The 20,491-nt window shown below is 35.5% G+C and overlaps 1 protein-coding gene across 1 annotated transcript; it reads left to right on the forward strand.

Annotated features, from left to right (window-relative positions):
- The first annotated feature begins 13,879 nt into the window (after window positions 1-13,879).
- On the forward strand, window positions 13,880-20,187 carry LOC145663568 (uncharacterized). Its single transcript, XM_081729675.1, has 4 exons — window positions 13,880-14,063; window positions 15,900-16,281; window positions 19,053-19,193; window positions 20,039-20,187. Exons 1-3 carry the CDS (start codon window positions 13,902-13,904, stop codon window positions 19,145-19,147), a joined length of 639 nt encoding a protein of 212 aa, XP_081585801.1. The 5' UTR covers window positions 13,880-13,901; the 3' UTR covers window positions 19,148-19,193; window positions 20,039-20,187.
- Window positions 20,188-20,491: the final 304 nt, after the last annotated feature.

Below are 20,491 nucleotides of genomic sequence, written 5' to 3' on the forward strand. Positions count from 1 at the left end.
TTTACTAACCATTCATTTACTACGTGGCAGATTAGTGTTCAATCTTTCTTTGAGCGTCTGGGTATGCATGATACTTCTGTTTTCTAATTTTTTTCGCTTTTTCCGGTAAATTTTAGTCATAATTCCTTCCTCTGATTTTTAATTTCCAACAATGAGAATATACAACATTGTAGATCCGATTCAACTGAAAACAGAACTTTCATTATGCCTAGCAACAATATTGGAGTTGGTCTATCGACTTGTTTTCTTAACATTGGATCAGCTTTGGTTAGAAACAGAAAAGGTAATTAAATAACTCGTTTCTATTTATCCAGATTTGAAGTTTTCAGTTACACATTTTGTTTTATTTAAAGCTTCAATATCGGCATTATGAAATATTATTATCGGCATTTAATATTCATAAAATGGGCTTAAAATAGCTTAATTTGATAGCACCAGAGCTTAATTTTTGGAGGAGATAAAAATAATTGTGCTTTCCCTTATTGCAAATGATGATAATAATAAATATATGGAATTAAATTAACTCCCAAAAAAATGTATTGTCAGTGCTGATCTTTAGTTAGTAATTGGTATGTACTAGTGCTCCCTTACAAGTAAAGGTGCTCTCCCGAGAATTGGGGATCCGGAAAGTACGCATATATTTAGATAGAGGAGGACCAAGAATGAATACTGGTGAAATATGCCGAGCCGACAGCAGAGGACAAATCCAATATGTCCGCCCGAAGGTCATGCCAAGCAACTCTCATCCACTTCCCATGGGCAGATTGACTTAATGTTTTGCAGATTGATACATGTATGAACACCAGGGATTTATTTGTAGCCAGGGAAGTCTGGGAATTTCCCCCCTTCTAAGCTTTGACTTCCCTGTCTCTAGATTTAATTGAATCTTCCCAGCCTGGGAAGATATATACCCCCTTTCTTAAGCTATAATCTGTTTTGAAGTACAATGATTCAACTTCGTGTTTTAGTAGCGATTCTTTATTTATTTATTTTTTTCAGTATGTTGATTGTCGCGAGCTATCTTGATCTTGTTTATAGCATTGCTTCCCGAAGAATTGTTCATAGAATTGTTTCCAGTTTCTTCTGCAGAGTGTGAGAGAGGCTTTTCCAGCTTGAACTTACAGCATACTGACGCTAGAATCCGTTTATTTGTAAAAACCCTCAAATCTCTTCATTTTATAAACGTTAATAAACTAAACATTACTTCTTTCAATGCAGAAAACTATGCCTTCAACTAGTTAAAAAGTGGACATCATGCTGCTACCGACAAACCAACTAAAAAAAGACTGTATCCAATCTACTATTGCTTCACTATTCTAAAGTGAGGTACGCTGTGAAAGCATAGGCGTAGCCACGGAGTGTGCCGGTGTGCCCAGGCACACCCTAATGGGCTGCTTTATCAAAGAGAATTAAAGACACATATTTCAATATAAAGAAAAATTGGCGGCGCCTTTCTTTTTCCAGGGCAAAATTATTAAAAGTACAAATTATTCGAAATAATGAACTTGCTGAATATACCCTCGAATTCTACATCCCTTCCTCAAGCTACTCCAATGTCCAGATGTAAATCTACTTTCCACTGTATTTAATGTCAGATCGCTTCGCAAAACTGTGAAATCCATGAGAAATTCGTCTCAGTTAATGGAATTTTACAACGAAGCTGTTAAGATCTGTGATAGTCTGGAGATTTCAATTCATGCAATGAAGGGCGCAAAATTTTAAAGTCTTGATAAATCAAGTCGGCTTGCAGTATTTGTTCGAAACAAAGAGGAGATGACAATTTCTTGTTATTATTCTTTTTAGACTCAGTTGTTTGTGGTATTGATGAGAAGCTTAGCCAAGAAACTATTGAGGTCCTCAGTGCCGTGGGAAATCTGTTGGCAGCAGAAGTAAGACTTCTGAAAGTAAAATCGTCAGTACCTAAAGGAAGTTCTTCTGTTATGATACAGGAGTGATTTCAGTGATTGGAAAAAGAAGATAGAAAGAAGACATTTACTGCATTCTACTCTGTAATACGGTGCTTCTATACATCTTACAAGCTGCACGTGTGAGAGAGCTTTCTCCAAACTTACTGAAATTAAAAGTAAATTAAGAGCAACTCAGGACCAGGATAGATTAAAAACCCTGCTCTTGATGTTTGTTGAACAGGAAAAGGCTTCGTCTATTGATGTAGATGAAGTTACTGATGAATTTAAGAACATTGTACCTTTTGACAGACGTCTCTTGTTACAGATTATGTGCATTTTGATGTATTTGTTTAAAACATTTATGAACATTGGGCGTGTGTATAATTTCTATGAAATTTGATTTTTTCCACTACATAGCTATATCCAGAAATTTTCAACTCTTTCATTTACTGAATTTATATTCCTTTAAAACGTGGAATTAAAGAGCCAATTGATTGTGTTGCATAGCTACAAAGGTATTAAAAAGGCACAAGATCTAATTTGTTGTCTTTGTGCACACCCAAATATAAAGTTCTAGCTACGCCTATGTGTAAAAGTATTGTTAATTTCTAAAGACAGTGTTAGATAACACTCCGTAAGTCACGCTTCAGCTTAACTCAAGGTGAAATCGGCAGTCAATCCTTTCATGTGATTTTGTTGTAAAAACTGTAAATATTGTAGGCTACGATGGCTGCTTCAATTTCGAGAGTGAAAGTGAAAGAAAAGGTAAAGTATTGTTTTTCCTAGGTAGCATCATATTGGTAATTGTTTAATACATGCTCATGATTCTTCGGAGACCAGATTAGTCTCTGGATTCGTTTTTATACAAGTATATTTTGTTGACCAGAAAGCTTACTTTCAGCAGAACAGTGTTAGAGTCAAGCACTCCTGAATCTAATTTTATTAAGTACAAGGAGCAAGTGCCAAAACTCATTTATGATATAAAGAATGGCACTTAGTACCGTCTTTCCCCTTTTATTTAATAAAATCAGGTTCAAGTGTATGTGCACCTATTACTATTCTGTCCAAAGTAAATTCTTACCTTTTATCATATTTATTGTTCGGGCGAGGAATTTGTTTTCAAAGACCAGATCAGAACGGACTAAAGGATTATTTGCCATAACAAAATTGTTTTACGTAGGAGTGTGGCACTTGTTACGACAAGTAGTGCGGATTGCAATGTAACTATAGGGCTTTTTCTTGATGCTGTACACTTGTCCTCTGCAGTAGGACGAAAAGTAGCAAGTAAGTAACGCATATAATCTAATCTACCTAACCAAATCTTATCTAACGTACCTACCCGCAGTATTTATCATAAAATTGTTTTTAAAAAGGTAAATAAAAGTATGAACTTGGGGACCGCCCATCAAACTAGTATCTATCATAACTTCAAAATAGGTAGGTTTAAAAATAAGTCCCAACCCGACTTTAAAGTTATTCTGTTATACGGAACACAATCTTGCATAAAAATTCCCCCCTTCTACAAAATCCACAAATAAATCACTGATGAACACTACACATCTATTGGTTTGAAATTTCGCGGACGTTGACGTATTGCACCCAATATGCCGATCAAAACGTCAGTGTGTCAACGACTCGTTTCTGGAAAACGAATTGTACTATGGAAGTACAGTATCACTAAATGTGTACGAAAAGCATTAAACAGTTCAAACTATCGCCACCTAAAACCCAATATGGCCGAACAAATCCTGAACCAAACAGCTCGCAATACAAAAACGAAATTTAGTGTAAAGGTCCATTACAACTAGTAGGTGAGGAAAATAATACAAATGGATCACAATTTCTACATCGTGTATCCAATATAGCCGCGAAATACGCATATAAAATATACACTGTAAACAGTTCAGGTGGTTTCGCATGAAAATCATTTACAATTCACTGGAACAGATTTTGCAGGTGAAATGCTAGTAAGTTACAAATGTCGCCAGTGCCTGTGTTATCTGTTTGAAGTGTTACAAACAAACGTATACTGTTCATTTGGGAAGATCTAGAACACACTAGCCACAAACGTCCTAGAAGACGCGTCTTAAAGTTTGTAAACCATACATATAACAAAAATCGCCCTTGCCAACACTGGCACCGGGCTACACAAGTAACATCGTGGTTTACGATCCAAGGGTCCTATGTTCGAACCCGGCGCAAATCAAAACATATTTTTCGTTACATAATTATTTATTATTCTATACATTGTTACAGCAAACTAAATATGTCTTGGTCCATTTATCATTCATGGAATGTTTCTGTTGAAAGTCATGCATGTACGAACCCCGATTCTTGGGAGAGAACTTTTACTTGTTAGTTATTTTGCTTCAAAGCACTGACGTGACGGCTACCATATTGAGTACAAATGTACGAGGAGCTGCTGGAAACTTCATACTCCAATCCAGAAGGAGTGCGCGTGGAATGATGAAATTTTAATTGAAGTTCTATACACTTCCTTGTATAGTGCTCCAGTTTTTGCAGACCAGTTTTAAAAATCTGGAGACCTCCTCGCACCACTGTTCGTAACACTACCTTTATCAGATCTAAAATGCCGTCTTTTCAAGTGTTATTTGAGTTTGGGAAATAAGTACCAGTAATAGTTAGACGGACTTAAATCTGGAGAATAAGGAGGATAATCTAGACATTGAAATCCTAGATCATGCTGTAACTGTACCAAAATTTTGCTTAAAATATTTTTCGTATAAACACAAATTCTGCGTTAGTGCGTTATGTGACGTTCATCTGAATTTGTACACTTTGTGTGGTATATGTTTCTCACTGATCGTGCTGCCGCCTGGTGGTGCTAAAAGACAGAGTAGAAGAAGAGGAAAAGGAAAGAAATGAGAGGCAATAGTTAGTTTTTCGATGTAAGTGTGGGTGTGCATAGAATGACTCGACAAAAATTTTAGAACAAAGTCGAGCCTAGAACCCAATATACTTTGAAAATATATAGGTATAATATACTTTTTTAAGAAACTTCGATATTCGTAAAACCACGTAAACAATCAGTAAAAATAGTGTTGTTGATGTGGATGTTTTGGTGATTTTTACGTAAGTCGTCGTCAAAGTAAATCAGCCCCAAGTAATATTTTATAACGACAAGGGGGCGTGATGGAGATTACGAGTGAAACAAAGGACTTCGCAAGTGGCACTTGAAGGTAATGGACTCATGATTACCGACTAAAGTAAAAATGTTTGAATAACATAGTTCCTTCAACAGTAGTTGCATCATAATGATGTTATTACGTCAGCCAGGAAAGACTGCTACATAAACTCTTAAATTTGGAAGAAAGGACAATCTTTACAAGAAGATTATTCCGGATTCGTAGTGTGTCTACCAAAATGTGATTACAGTAACAGGCGCTACGACGAATTAGAACTATTCTTGTAAACGATATCAAAACGTTTTTACGAACTTGCTACGTAATTGGGGCAATATATTCAAAATAATCAGTGTGTTACAGGTATGTTTAATTATTGAATAAATGGCACTCTAATGTTTAGATTTGTTTGTTTTCTCTTTTTCTAGATTGCATTACGAAGTAAGATTATGGTTGTTATGTCAGTTGTAAGTAATCTATGAAAGTGGGTGATGTTCTCATCTATTTTTCATAACACGCCTTAGGTTTTCGCCCAGGTGATTCCGTCCGAATCTGGACCGTTACGGTGAGGTGTATCGCGCCTTCCTTGGACGATTGTCGTGGGGACAAACTTTCTAAACCCACAAATAAAATAGTGCAAAGCTATATTATTTGAGGGCGAAGAGTAGAGAGTTATCCACGGTGGCCGGTTAAGGATGGTGTGTACCGGGCAGCGCTGTGCTGTACTAATGCAATGTCAGTTGTGTTTGTAGTGTTTGATGAACTGATGCATTCTCCTGAAGGAACAGAATTCCTTTCTTTTCATTTCCCGAGGCGTTGTACTTTGAATTTTTCTTTCAATTATGTGAGTAGTAATGCAGAGATTCTGCATGAAATGTCTGACCCTTGTACAGGTAGTCTAGGTGTACGACCTCATCTTTATCCCATAAGAATGTTGCAAACACTTTCTCAGCCTGCTTCTGTCTCTTGAACTTTTTGGGGCGAGGGGAAAATGAGTACTACCACTGTTATTTCGTTTCAGGGTCGTAGTGGTACAATCATATTTCGTCCATGGTTACTATTAGTGATAGAAATTAATCGGCATTAGGTCAAAATGGGAGAAGACTTCCCTTGCTTGATACCGTCACTTTTTCACTCTTTTAATCTCCTGACAGATTTTGGGAACCCATTTAGCCGAGAACTTGGGCATGCCTAAATCATTATGAATTGTGCTACCGACGAGTTCCAGAGAATTGTGTACAATCTTTGACACACGTTTTGCTGAAATTCTGTAATTTTCAAGCATAATGTTACGAATTGCATCCATGATTTCTAGGACAGTCACTGCTTTTGGTCATCCTGAATGTAAAGCATTATCTGTTGAGAAATCGTCACGTTTAAACTGTGTCACTCACTTCTTGACCACTGTAGGTAACGGAGGAGAGTCCCGTAGTGTTTCACAGGATTTCCTCATGAATTTACTTCGGTGAAACAAATTTTTATGCCAGCTGTGATCTCTATGTTCGTGAAATTCGCTGGTTGGGCACACACAATCACTTCAGAGTCCTGAAAAACACAATATGAATTTCAGTATTAATATGAAAATTCGCATTTGCACATAGAGAAATATGTTGTTCAAAACTGAATTTCATCATTCTACCTACACTCCTTTGGGCTTGAGCAACGAGTTTTTCATCAGCCCCTCATAATATAGCATATATTAGTACCTATGATATAGACGAATGTGTTACTTGTAGTATGCGCAAAATTAATTTAATTTAATGTTTAGGCTGTCAAAAATTGCATTGAAAAATATTTCATGTGCAGACTTTATTTATTGGTTACAAATTTTACTTGAAATAAGTTTAATTTATAATTATATATTATGAGAACAACGACGAAATAAATGTTGTACTGTAATGTAAATCAAATATAATAAAGCTGCCATTTTTGGTATGAAAAATAACCGTCCCCCCAAAAATGTATCTGCCCCTCCCTAACCCCGTCGTTACTGGATATGTGTTTTTTTGTTTGTTTGTTTGTTTGTTTGTTTGTTTGTTCCAGGTTCGATTTCTAATGAAATCACATTCTATGGGTTAAAAAGGTGGTTTGGGTCTTATCTTAAATGGTTGGCGACTGTTCATATAGCCTTTGTACTGAATAGATACTTTAATTTTTATATAGACCCTAACCAACATCTACTTATAAAACGTGGCAATTTAGTAGCAGTGGTTCTGTTCAAAATATGCAGAACACAGTCGTCCTAATAGAACTGGAAAATTTCAATTTCTATCTTAAATTTCCCCTCATAACAAAACTAGTTTAAACAAACAAACGGCTCACCAGAGAAAAGGTTCATTCATTCTAATTTAGCAATATTTGCAACACTAAGACGCATTCTTCTACAGGCAAAGATGTATTGTGATATATATTGTGATTTTCCCAGTCCTTCTGTGTATTTAAAACATTTCTTTTAAAAACTTAGGACGAAATGTACACACACAATAACATTATACACCACACTAGGCTAGGGCGGGGTTCGTTGTCGCAATAGTAAAGTGCTCACCTCAGATGTGAGATTTTCCTCTGTCACTCTAGGCCATACTTACGGAACTGCCTCCTCCTCTCCAACCACCAAAGAAAGTAATATGTGATTTCAAATATACATTATTGTTAATTCTTTTCGCCAATAATTTTCCGTCGACTATTTTTCCTCTGGTTCACATGCCCAGTTTTTCATCACTTAATTTTCCTATAGTCGATTTATAATACATGAAATTTAGGTGTGTTTTAGTCATAAGTTATAGCTAGTTTACATTCTAAATTCAACTGCTCATTATGTAAAACCCTTCGTGGATCTGAGCAAGTAATAACAAAAAATTTAAGAGAGCCAGTACTTTTAAACTCAGACAATTTTGATTTCCTGAGCAACCAATAATATAAAAGAATATAAGGATCTTTAGCACTTCAAAAATTGACAAGCATTTTTATACTATAAAATAAGGCCGTAGTCGCTCAGAAATAGAACGGTCTCCTCTGGTATGCGAGATCGCTGGTTTAATCTCAGCTTCCGGCAAGTTATCGTTACTGTAGACAGAAACCGTATGCGTTGGGTGTTCTCAGTTTATTCTCGTTTCCTCCCACTTTCTTTATTCCACAGCCATCTCATTATCACTGCCTCCTTTAGTCTTGATGCATTAACGTGGAATGTTAAACTTTTTTAAAAAAAAATACTATAAAGTGTCTGTTTTGACTGGTTATCTTGTCAGTAATTTTCAGGCACTGGAAGTAAGAAAAGAAATAATTAAAAATAGTTCAGCAGGTGTCTTCAGGACGTACTACTGCAGGGAGGAGGGAACGGTGAAGATTCTGAGTAGTTTTAAGTTATTGAAAATAAAACTAAGTATAATATCGTTTATAACCAAAAGTTTCTCACACTACAAAATCAGAATTTTAAAATACCAATTCTGAACCACATGTAAAGGAGAGTAAATATTTATTTTAATCAATATACTGTAAATTCAAATTTGCACAATACAGTAGAATACAAACTTCTTTTTTCGTTGAAAGCACTCCCATGTGAATGTGAGAGGATTGGAACCAACAGGGACTAGTGCAGAGCTTGAAGTCACTCAATGTGATGGTAGAAACAATACGCCAAGACCCCCAGATATATTACAAAGAAAAGGCGTGAAATTATCAGTCGCCAGATCGAAGTTGGCAACCAAATAGTTTAGTTCGGCGATAAACTATTGGATGATAGAAATCTGCACGGGCCCGGCCCGGCCCGATCTCGTGTTATAATCAAATAAGTCCGAAATAAGCCCGAATTACAGAAACTTAATAATCAACGCAAAATTGTAGTTTTATTTACAGCAATTAGAGGTTTAATTTTGCAGTTGTACTTTAAAAGTTCTGCAGAAAGACCGGTGCAATAAATATCGTTCTACAGTATATTTACATAGTTAGGTCCGAAAAGGCCCAAGAAATATTATTGTATATTTAAAAATTTACGGTCCGAGCCCGGCCCGGGCCCGAAGTTATACATGCTTTGTAGGCCCGAGTCCAGCCCTCGAGCCGGGTCGAGCTTAAGCCCGCAGGCTCAGCCCGAGACCGTGTAGACCTATATTGGATGAACTAGATCTGTGCGAGAAAAATGGCGACCAAACACTGATTTAGCAACTGGGTTCGGATTTCAAATTTTGTGCTCTTGCCCACTGAACGAGAAACTTATCTAATATGAGTGAGACACTTACTAAACGTTAGGAATACACGGCAGGGTGCACAGGGTTCCAGTTGGGAAACCCGAGAGAAAGAGGCCTTTAGGCAAACTAAGATGTTGGCGGCATCATATAAAACAAGATTTTAAAGTGATGGGTAACAGAAACGCCCGCAGGATTTTTTCTCAAGAGGGAACAAGAAACTGGAACACAAGTGAAGTCATGAATATACACATCTTGATCCACATAATACTTCATGTAGAACACTTACTATTGACTCACATCGAATAACTTTATTAATTACAATAAATAAATTAAATATTGTTTGGATGAATAAGGAAATCTAATATGCTTTCAAGTATATTTCGAAAAATCGAACCTCATTAGAAAATCCAAGTGAGTGCAATTGGCCTCCTTCTCCCCCCCTCTCCCACTCTGCGCTGAGGGCGTCCATGGTAAACCACGTTTCAAACTGAGCTGGATTAATACAGGATAGCATTTAATGAAGAGGTTTTGTTTCTATGCCCTTAACCTGCAAATTCTTTTTATCACAAGGATAGGTTTTAATTCCACCAAGATATGTTGTTGCACATTGTCTCCATTATACTCATTGTATTCAGGGCACGGTGACTTAGTGGTAGAGTCCTTACCTCTGGCGTGTGGGGTCCCTGGTTCGTTCCCCGACCAAGTAAGTTTGTAATTGATAACGTCGTGTTCATGGGTATGCCCGTTTTTTTCCACTTTCTCATTCCATCATCGTTCACTTGTTTTAACCATTGCCTTCTTTAGCCTAACGGGCATACTCGTAGGACGTTAAACTAAAAGATTTATACTAATTATAGCCATTCTTCTGCATAGGTTTCCATTCTCAGGATGTTTCAGATAAGAGGCCACTCATGCAATCATGTTCTTTGTCTATAAATGTAAATTTATTACAAACAATATAGTAATATTAGAAGACAGAATTCAACCAATGCTAAAAGAAATTAAGGTGCATAACCAGGTGTTCGCGGTGCTGTGCTAAATGCTGCTTGTACAGTGTGGCGTTGCCAGATAGTGCCCAGTGTTTACTTATGCCAGATAATAAAGAAAATTATCATGGAATTCTGTTTAGATACTTACTGGAGAAATTAATTTTAGACCCTTACCGGAATTCACGACTAAGTTTCGCTTTTCAAACTGCAACGCTAGAATCCAGGAATTAAACGTACAAATTTGGCAACAACGTATTATGGCGTTCTTCGCAAGTTTCTTGTCAAAATCTATTTCCTTAAATGTAAATTAATATTTAAATAAAATGTGAAACATAACACGAAAAACGGTCAAATAATATATTTATTTCATAATAAAATTGTTACTTCAACATACTTTACATAGCTATAGAAATAACATTTCATAAAAATGAGCACTTCTAGTAAGATTTAACAGGAAGTGGCATCTTGTGTGCTCATTGTAAAACGAACAATGTAAATATTTCCTTTTATTTGTTACCTTTTTCAATATCAGAAGACACAACCAAATAAATCAGTGTCCTATATTGTAGCTGAAACATAACTATATCTTATAGTACAATATTTATAATATGCAACGTTTCATTGCGCAATACTTAAGGAAATAAGCTAAAATATGTACGGTACTGACTTCCGGGTAGTGATCCATCTTAAAACAAACATACATGCACGAGACGTTTCTTACTACGCCACAAAACCACTATTACAAAACTCTTTCTCTATTTACCCGTTGTGCACTTTTTGCTTGTCTCATCTATCGCACAATACACTAATGTTAGACTTTTATATGGTATTGTTAATGCATCATGAGGAGGGGCATGTACGGAATGTTTTCATTTCAGTTCTTTCAAATTTAGTCTGTATAAGTTCAGAACATTTGGGCACTTTGACTCAGATTTTTCATATTTTAGTAATCACACTTCAGCATAGAATAACCGTTGAGTAATCCTTTTAATTTCCGTCAATTGAAATTTAAGGCAGACTTGAAAATTAAACAGCTATATGCAAAAGGAAATGTTGCGTATCGCACAAATGACATTTTATCAAAAAATATCTCCTTTTTCTTTATATATTCTAAATTTTCAAAGGTTTCAAAGGTGGAGAAGTACTAACAAATATATTTGCAATATTGTTGTTCAATAATAACGTAAAATAATTAAATTAGAAGCAGAATACTTAAGTATGGGCAAAATTTTTCACTATCAACACTGTAATAGGGAACTTCGTTCAGTAAAATTTTACTAGACAAAGCTGAACACTGAAACGTCAAGCCTATTTGAAGAAAAGTGTTATTGTGCACTCAGATCTACATGAGAAACGTTCTACTAAATGAAACATATATAGTCTATACATAGGCCTATATAAATATAGGAATCCTTTTGTATCTGAGCCTGATCATGATACATTAACAAACACTATAAGTGACCCTGTGATGACTATTTGGAGACTGTGTACAAATCATTTTATACACATGGTTATTAACATCTTTTGATTTCAGTTAAAATTAAGCCGAAACGTTAGAACTTGAGCTACAAACCTTGTCACAAAATCAAGGTTTTCAACTTATTGAAAAAAAAATTGTGACCATTTCAAAAATATTTATCTAGCTCTTTGGTTGCATTATTTGACATAGACGCTGCAGATTAGGGATTTTAGCTAGAATATGGCTATTGTAAGGATCTCCACATCACGACAAAAGCACATGTCAATACAACACGTGTTATTGATTACAAGCAATGAAACAGACGAGAAGTTAACACGGAAGACACCGGAGGAAGCCGAAAGGAGACGGACCTCATGAAAAGACCCGAAGAGGACAAATAAAAGAGGGACCACCGAGGGACCTGGCATCAGTCGACCAACTGATCGCAACCTATCCTAATCCCTGGAGGCTGCTATGAAACTAAGGGGTTTACCCTTACAAAACATTATAACCTGCAAACCCTTATAGAGAAACTTTGTTATTAGAACCTTTGTAGACACAAAAGACTTAATTTTACAATAAAATTTGTAAAGGGATAAATCTCAGTCCATCATTGACTCTACCCGTAAACATTACACTATATACTGCATAAATAAACAGGAACTCTGGGGAGCATATTAGAACCTTCCCTTCCTATATTCCCACAATACTCTATGGATCACTGGTGAAAATATACAAGAAATAATTGTTTATTTTCTTATCCATTTTTTATTTTCATTTTTCATATGTTTGTGCTAATTAAACTTTTCCAAATTTTGACAACTAGCCAAGAACATTTCATATTCACTTTAGAAATCTAATTTTTACCTCTTCAGTAAGAAACGCAATATTGCCGTGTTGGTGACAATCTCAAAAAATATAGTTTAGTGGTTTTCAGCCTTTTTTGAGTGACGATACGCTTTTCCAACTTGTCAAACAACTTGTTTGATTACTACTACTACTAGTGGTAGTAGTAGTAGTAGTAGTGATAATAATAATAATAGTGTAGTGTAAGATTTTGTTTCTATAAAGTAGTGACGCTATGTAGTTGTGAACATAGTTACTGCCACTGAAGGCGTTGTCTGGTACAGTTTGCCTCAAAATTGATTTTAACTAATTATGATTTTATGATGCTTTACGATTTTTAATTTCTAAAATTTCGCGACAAACCTTAAGACACTGCATGACACACCAAGGTGTCGCGACACACTGGTTGGGAACCACTGGTATATTTATCCTCAAAAGTAAGTCCAACGATTAACCTGTTCTTAACCACCTTATTGGTTATTTGGTTTCGAATTTAACCTATCATTAGTACCGAGGCTATATGAAGCCTTAAACACATATAGCCTACTCCTATTGAGAATAGAACCCAGAGCTCTACTGAAGACAGGTACACTATTCCTAACAACAACGGTACTCGCTAATGGTCTCGACCAAACCGTTAAAAAAGAATAGCTATACAGGTTACACAATGTGCTCAATAAAGGTTTGGGAGTTCTCGATATGTCATAAGTATAAATAACGTCTTTATGGTATTTCATGAACGTTATCGCAAATTAATTCTCAAATTTAAAGCCGTGTGTTGCGTTTTATTCTTTTTGTGTTTATTGTTAGAAAGATGATGAATGAAATATTTAGCTGTTGATTAAATCAAGGTGCCACTTGACCCTTTACTTTTAACGTCATTTTTAATATACTTAAGAAACAAGTAATGGAAAAATCCCCAATAGTTCTTCACATTTCTTATTATTTTCTTTCAATGACAGCAATCATTTTATCTTAATAGCCAAGTAACCATGTTCTAATTGTATCTAAAACGTGAGGACACACTCTTGAGATAAACTAACTACATGAAGAAAATGCAAAGTTCTTTGTTTAATTCTAAAGTCAAAACCAATATATAAAATAATTACTTCAGTTTCTAAATAAAGTACTGTTAATTGCTATAATATTGTCCTTTAAAATTGTTGTAAACATATTTTTGTGTACTTCGGAAACAAGTGGTTGCATATCAGAAAATTGTTAATGAAGAGACAATATAAAGACTTTGTCATATCTTATCGGATTTGTCGGTAGACAATGCCACGTTTTCTGTTAATTGAAAAAAACTTGCTCATATAAATACTGGTACTAAAGCTAAATTGCATTACCTTTCCGAAGCAAGTAAAAGAACTAAAATGAAGGGATATCTAGTCATTTTCGCTGCTCTTCTTGTGGCGTATCAGGTTTCTGGTCATGGGTATATGACAGTACCTCCCAGCAGATCCTCACTTTGGAGGTTTGGGTACAATTCTCCTGCCAACTACAATGATATGCAACTGTTCTGTGGAGGACAGGGTGTAAGTACAAGAAAATTTAATACATGTACATAAAACCAATCAAAATTAATGCATACTTGTTAATTGCGCTTTGGATTTTGAAGTGTACAAATTTAGATACAGCTAATTTGTCATTTCATTTTTACATGCTTCAATATTACACCACTATAATGTGTATTCAAAAAATTAAGATAATAGTTACTTCTAAAAGAATGAAATTGCATTACTTTTTACAATATAACAAACAATTAGGATCGAAAAAGGAATAAAAGATAGATATGCGATGTCTTGTTATTGTTCCGGCGAACACAAGCTTACACTATGGGATAATGTGAAATAGGATAGAATGTACCGGTGCCTGTTGAGTTATTAACGCATTTCATTGAACATTATAACGTTTTAGGTTATATAATAATCCCTGAGTTCGTTATATTACAATTATAGAAATATTTCAAATGTAATTCATATACCAACTGTTCAAATGATAACACAAGGAATCGAATTTATTTGAACTACTGTATTTTTCGTGGATTTTCTGCATTTAAGTTATTATTTTTATAATTAATCTTCTTTTTAAATAAACTTACATGCAACCACTATAGCTTCCTCTCCTATTATATAGAACTATGCCACAAAAAACAAGTATCTACAGGCCTTATGCAGAGTCGTTTTGATGAGTGATTAGTGCCATATTAAAGAGTTCGACTAACGTATATTTCCTGCAGTAGTCAGGTTTTTAGTATTGCGCTAATCGTACGTCAAAACGACTCTGCATAAGGCGGTACATGTTTGGCCACCAGAAAAAGGAATGAAACCATACGATACAGACCATAGAAAATGATATCATAAGATACAAACGATTATCCTTAATTACATACATATTTCTACAAGTTATCGTTAGAACATGAATTCAATAAGAATTTTTCTTCTCCTTTCTCCTGAACAGAATTTTACAATATCATGAACATTTCTGCAATTTTACAAAGCAAAACCTTTTAATATTTTGGCCATACAAGCAATTTCTAAGATTTGTTACGTATAACTTTTCCACGCTAAATCTTGAAAATTCACCCTATGAAGACAGTTTTCTCCCTGTACTGCCGATTCACTTTTATATGTTTACCTATTATATTAGCATCCTTCTGTAAAAGAATACCAAAATTACCTTAAGTGATGGTTATTTTTACAGAATTTCACGAAAATCAAGATTCAAAGCATTAGAAAGGGGATTAGTAAAGATGAATAGATAGGTTTGTGAAGTGGAAGCGACTTAATCAAAAATACATTTAAAAAAAATATTATTGCCTTTATGTGCCTTGTGAGAAAACTTATGATCTTCTGATTGTCTGATACCAACTGTTTCTGCACAAGTTCTTTAGGATTCTAAGACGACTTAGTAAACATTGGACAAGATTTAGACCAAACAATTTCGCCAATTTTTTTTAGATGAGGGTGTCATTTGTTTTTATTTCATATATTTAATGCATTAGACAACATGAGTTTCAAATAATCGAGATAATTACTTTTCACATGAGCAATATAGTTTTTATTTCAAAAATATATTTATTGTTTGTTAGCTGGCGATTTATTGAAACGAAACCAGCGATGACCAATGTTAGACAGGTCTCATAACATTATTTAAATCGCTGACACAGTGAATCATGGTTAATATTCAAGTCAGAAACAACGTATTGGGTAATTGGAACTTTCAGAATTTCTATTATTTGAAAAGTATCTACTACTTATCTGTCTCCTACAAGTATTACTAAACAACTATAATGCAAGTTTTTAGGTTACCGACAAAAAATAAGTATAAAAAAGTTAGTCTATATATATATATATCTTGTTTCTCCGTAGATCCAATGGGGAACAAATGGAGGCAAGTGTGGAGAATGTGGAGATAGATATGACCTTCCACGACCACGTCCCAATGAATCTGGTGGCAAATATGGTACCGGTATCATTACAGAAAACTACAAAGAAGGACAAGTGGCTACTTTCACTGTCAAATTGACCACCAACCATGGCGGTTATTTTGAATTCCGTCTTTGCCCTACCAACGACCCTAAGAAGCTTGAGACACAAGAATGTTTCGACCAACACCTTCTGGAACTTGCCGATGGTTCTGGAACCCAATTCCATTTGCCTAACAGGAACTCAGGTGAATTCAATGTTGATGTTAAGCTTCCTGCTGGATTGACATGCAGCCAGTGCGTCGTTCAATGGAAGTATGTTACAGGTAAGAGTAATAAGTTTTGGAGCCTCATTCCGTATCAGGTTTCGCAAATACTTGCGGGCCACAACTCAAAATGATGCATTAAAAACTTTTGATAGTGGGTGTAGAAAATAAATTGTTGTGAAAGATAATTCCAGAACGCAAAGTTTGTATCAATGACGTCATATTACAAAATCAATTTCGATGTCGAATCGCGAATTAAAATGCAAACTTTGCGTTGCCTTGACTGCAAACCGATAAGGATTGAGGCTCTTGATAATTCTCAATATTTTTTGGAGGCAATTTTTTGTTCATGAAAGATTTTGAAAATAAGTGACTGTCATGATTGGAAGATCTTAGTATTTTAATCGGATTCAATGATGATGATGATGATGATGACGATGTGGTAACATTTCAATATTTACAGAAACCAATGTTCATAGATTGAATACAATGTTTTGTTTTGTACGAACTATACTTGTCATTTGCAATCCATGATAATAGAAGTAAGATAAGATAGGGCTTTCGAGAAACTTATTTTCAGTGGTGGCTCTTGAAAGAAGTCGTATCAGTAAAAATTAAACTTTTATATTTACAAGTTAAGGGGAGAAAACTTAAATATGTACTAAGTCTTGTATCTAAGAATTAGATCACTAGGGAAGTCATCTTCCGCTAGTTTGTAGTCTTTTTTTACTTTTGCCGATGTGATTACCCTGAACCCATCCGCCAGTGCTCATTTCCATTCTGAGCTTCACATGACGAGAGCTGCAATACATACAAACAATCTGTTGCGTGACTCTCTTTGGTGTCTTTTATGATTTAATACTTCTCCACCAATCTCCCCCCGTTCACTTGTTCTTCCTATATTTCTAATTACATATGAAATTGTTCTTTCCCTCCCTACTATTCCTAATATGAACAATTTTGTTGCCACAGTCAATGTTCAAATCCTTTATTAATCGTGCTTCTTCAATCGTTTTCCGTTAGACACAATAAACTTTCGTCTATCCTTTCCACAGCTATATTTCGAAAGCTTCCAGTCTTTTCTCGCTAATTTTGTATAATGTCGCTGTTTCCACCCATAGGGCAGTGGTTCTCAACCTATTTTATCACTGAAACACACTTTTTTTTTTAAATCTACGATATTGCGCACACCTGCTAGCTTTTATTATTGTTATTAATAATATAAACTACAACAGGGTAAGATTATAAGTTTCCGTAAAGTAGTGACTCAATATAAGGGGGGTAATCAGAGAGCAAGGTTACAAAGCCCGTAGTAAAACGTCTATATATATTATTTCATACAGTTAATACAGTCGACAGATAGCACATACATTAGGTTATTTTTGAACATAGTCTGCATATCGGTTGAAGAATTTGTCGCATCGTGAGATGAGTTTGAAGATAACCTCCTGGTAAAAGTCCTGTTCTTGCATGTTCAACAACGTTGCCACGAACTGTTTCACCTTCTCGTCTCAAGCGAAGCGACGGCCTCCTAGGTGCTCCTTCAAGTGCGGGAACAAGTGGAAGTCGTTTGAAGCCAGGTCCGGGCTGAAGAACCGTGGTCGATGACGGCCCAGCGACACCATTCTGCGTCATGTTGACGAAACAATACCTGTCTCTCTTTAAACCTCTACCAGATGCCGGTGAATTTTAGCCGCAGTTACATGTTTCGCCCGCAAAACGCCCAGAGAAATCGAATAACTGAGCGGACTTCTTCGCGAGATCAGTTTTCCAAACCAGTCGCTATTTCTATTTATCTACAACTAGCGCTGTAAATGACAAGTGGTTGAAACTCTGCACAGTAACTATAGCAGGGCCAACAAGAGATGTTCTCTGAAGTTTCTTACTATATGCGGAGGGAAAATGCATCCCCTACTTTGGTGCTAGTGTTACCAACCATGGTCACTCTATCTTACACCATTAATTAAATTGCCATTATAAATGCATCGGAAACAGCCTTGACACGTGAGTAGTGGTAACGTCGCTGCGAGCTGTGAGAGACCTTCTCTTGCTGGCCCTGCTGTTTCTCATTCCTCTATAACAGACGAAACTCCAGAAATATCGGCCATGTAACCTTAGTTTCTGATCCTCCATTGTAGTACTGACCAAGTTTGTTGTTACTAGAGGCGTTAATTCTCTCACAGTTCATTTTAATTAATTATTAAATTCCTAATCATTTTTTAAACTCCAAACTTAAAAAATACACCCTACGGAACTATGCGACACATCAGTGTATCGCGACATACCGGTTAGAAACCAATGTCATAGGGTACAATACTTTTTCATACGAAAATATTTTGTTAGTCATTCTCATAACACTTTATTCAAGGGCAACTAAAACAGACTTTGCTTCTTCCTAAATGCTTCTTCCACCATTCCTATCTTTGCTTTCGTTTTACGTTCCACTTCATGTTTTCGCTAACAATACTACACAAACACGAAAACAAGTCACCTGTTCCTAAGGGCGCCCATCAGGGGGGTCAAGGTGGGGCGCTTGCCCCCTAAGAGGAACTTATACTTGAGAATATCGAAAACCCAATAGATTTTTTTACATTAGTTACAGCAAAATTTGAAACTATATTTGAAATGTTTCTTATACTTGCCCCCCTTGGAAACCACAGCATGAGCGCCCTTGCCTGTTCGCCTTTCTTGTCTCCTATTTATTTCTTGCCGACCACTTCGTTCAATTCACCCTTTTGCTTTTGTCTTTCTGACGCTTATTTTCATCTCATAATCTTTGTAACTTTCGATTACTCGAGGATTTTTAAATAATTGTTTTCTATTCTTTCCAGCTACTACATGGGGACAATGCGATGATGGAACTTCAGCCGCTGGTTGTGGACCACAAGAAACTTACCAGAATTGTGGTGACGTCAGCATTGAATAAATAATGGTCAGATGAACTGAACAGACAAACTTAACCATTAACAAAGGTGAGAATAAATACTTGTACATTGCATTTTTGACATCTTTTCCATTATGTACTTTATTTCGCTGCATAAAAGCACGTCTCCTTTCATTATAACTGTATAATTTCGAGAATCGATTTGTCATATGACTCATGTTTACAATTTATTAAATTTTTGTTATTAATTCATGTGTTAGGTGGTGTAGGGTAGCTTAAAACCGAATATTGTCAAGAAATATGTATAGTGTACCGTAGTATTACATTACACTCAGAAGTCAATATATAAAAGCAAATCTTCGCATTGTTAATTAATGTTACAGTATACTTTCTTCCTTTTTCTTTTTGAAGTTTTGCTTTACTTGGATTATTTAGCCAAGGATTATTTAACGTTGGGCCAACGTTGGGAAAATGGTGGCGATGCGACATACTTACAGTAACCCAACGTCAGGTTTGGCCACTTTGGCAACCATTTCCCAACTAAAAGAGCGGTTCCCCGATATTTAACCAACGCTAAAGTAACGTATTTCTTGGTTGGAAAAACAGTCAATTCTAGTATCGTTGCGTGAATGTCGGGAGAATAGTTGTTTGGCGAACCATACATTTAACCAACATTGGGCCAACGTAAGTTTTTCCACTATAGGCTCGCACCGACCATACCTACCGTTTTGATCAAATCCCAGTCAATTCCAACGATCGGCCAACCAATCTTGTTACAAAGGTAAGGAGTTTGGTTTACAAGAAAACAAACCAAACTCGTTCACCTGGTATACAATGTGACATTGTTACTTGTTTTACCTCAAATTCAAAGTTTTTGAAAAAAGAAAGAAAAAGAGGACTGTCTCACTAAATGTATTTTAAAACTCTTTACAGGTTGAAATATTCTACCAGGACAGTAAAGAAGACACAACTACTTCCTTCTGAAGAAGGAACGTATCGAGTACCTGTTTTACCCTTCTGCAACTGTATTACATGACACAATATATTTAAATAAAGCCTTGCTTCATAATACTCACAATAAATATTAATAGGTGAATGATTCTTTCAATATTTGACAACCTATGAGAATAAATTAATGTGTTTCTATTATGTGGTTACTGTAACATACAAAATATAGAAATTTAAATCCTTTCCCTAACCGATTTTCTACAGGTAAGTTATTATTGTTCTTAAAAAAAAAACGTTAATACAAGCATCATCGATATCCCAAGAAATTGAATTTGAAACCGGAAGAAATTCAACCTATAGGTGTTTCTGTGCTAAGAAGTCATTTCTGAGACTTATATTTGATAAAATTTAAATGTGATGTATAATAATAATTATTAT

The sequence above is a fragment of the Thermobia domestica genome, chromosome 11 (genome assembly GCF_964235325.1).
Source record: "Thermobia domestica chromosome 11, izTheDome1.hap1.1, whole genome shotgun sequence".
Classification (NCBI taxonomy): domain Eukaryota; kingdom Metazoa; phylum Arthropoda; class Insecta; order Zygentoma; family Lepismatidae; genus Thermobia; species Thermobia domestica.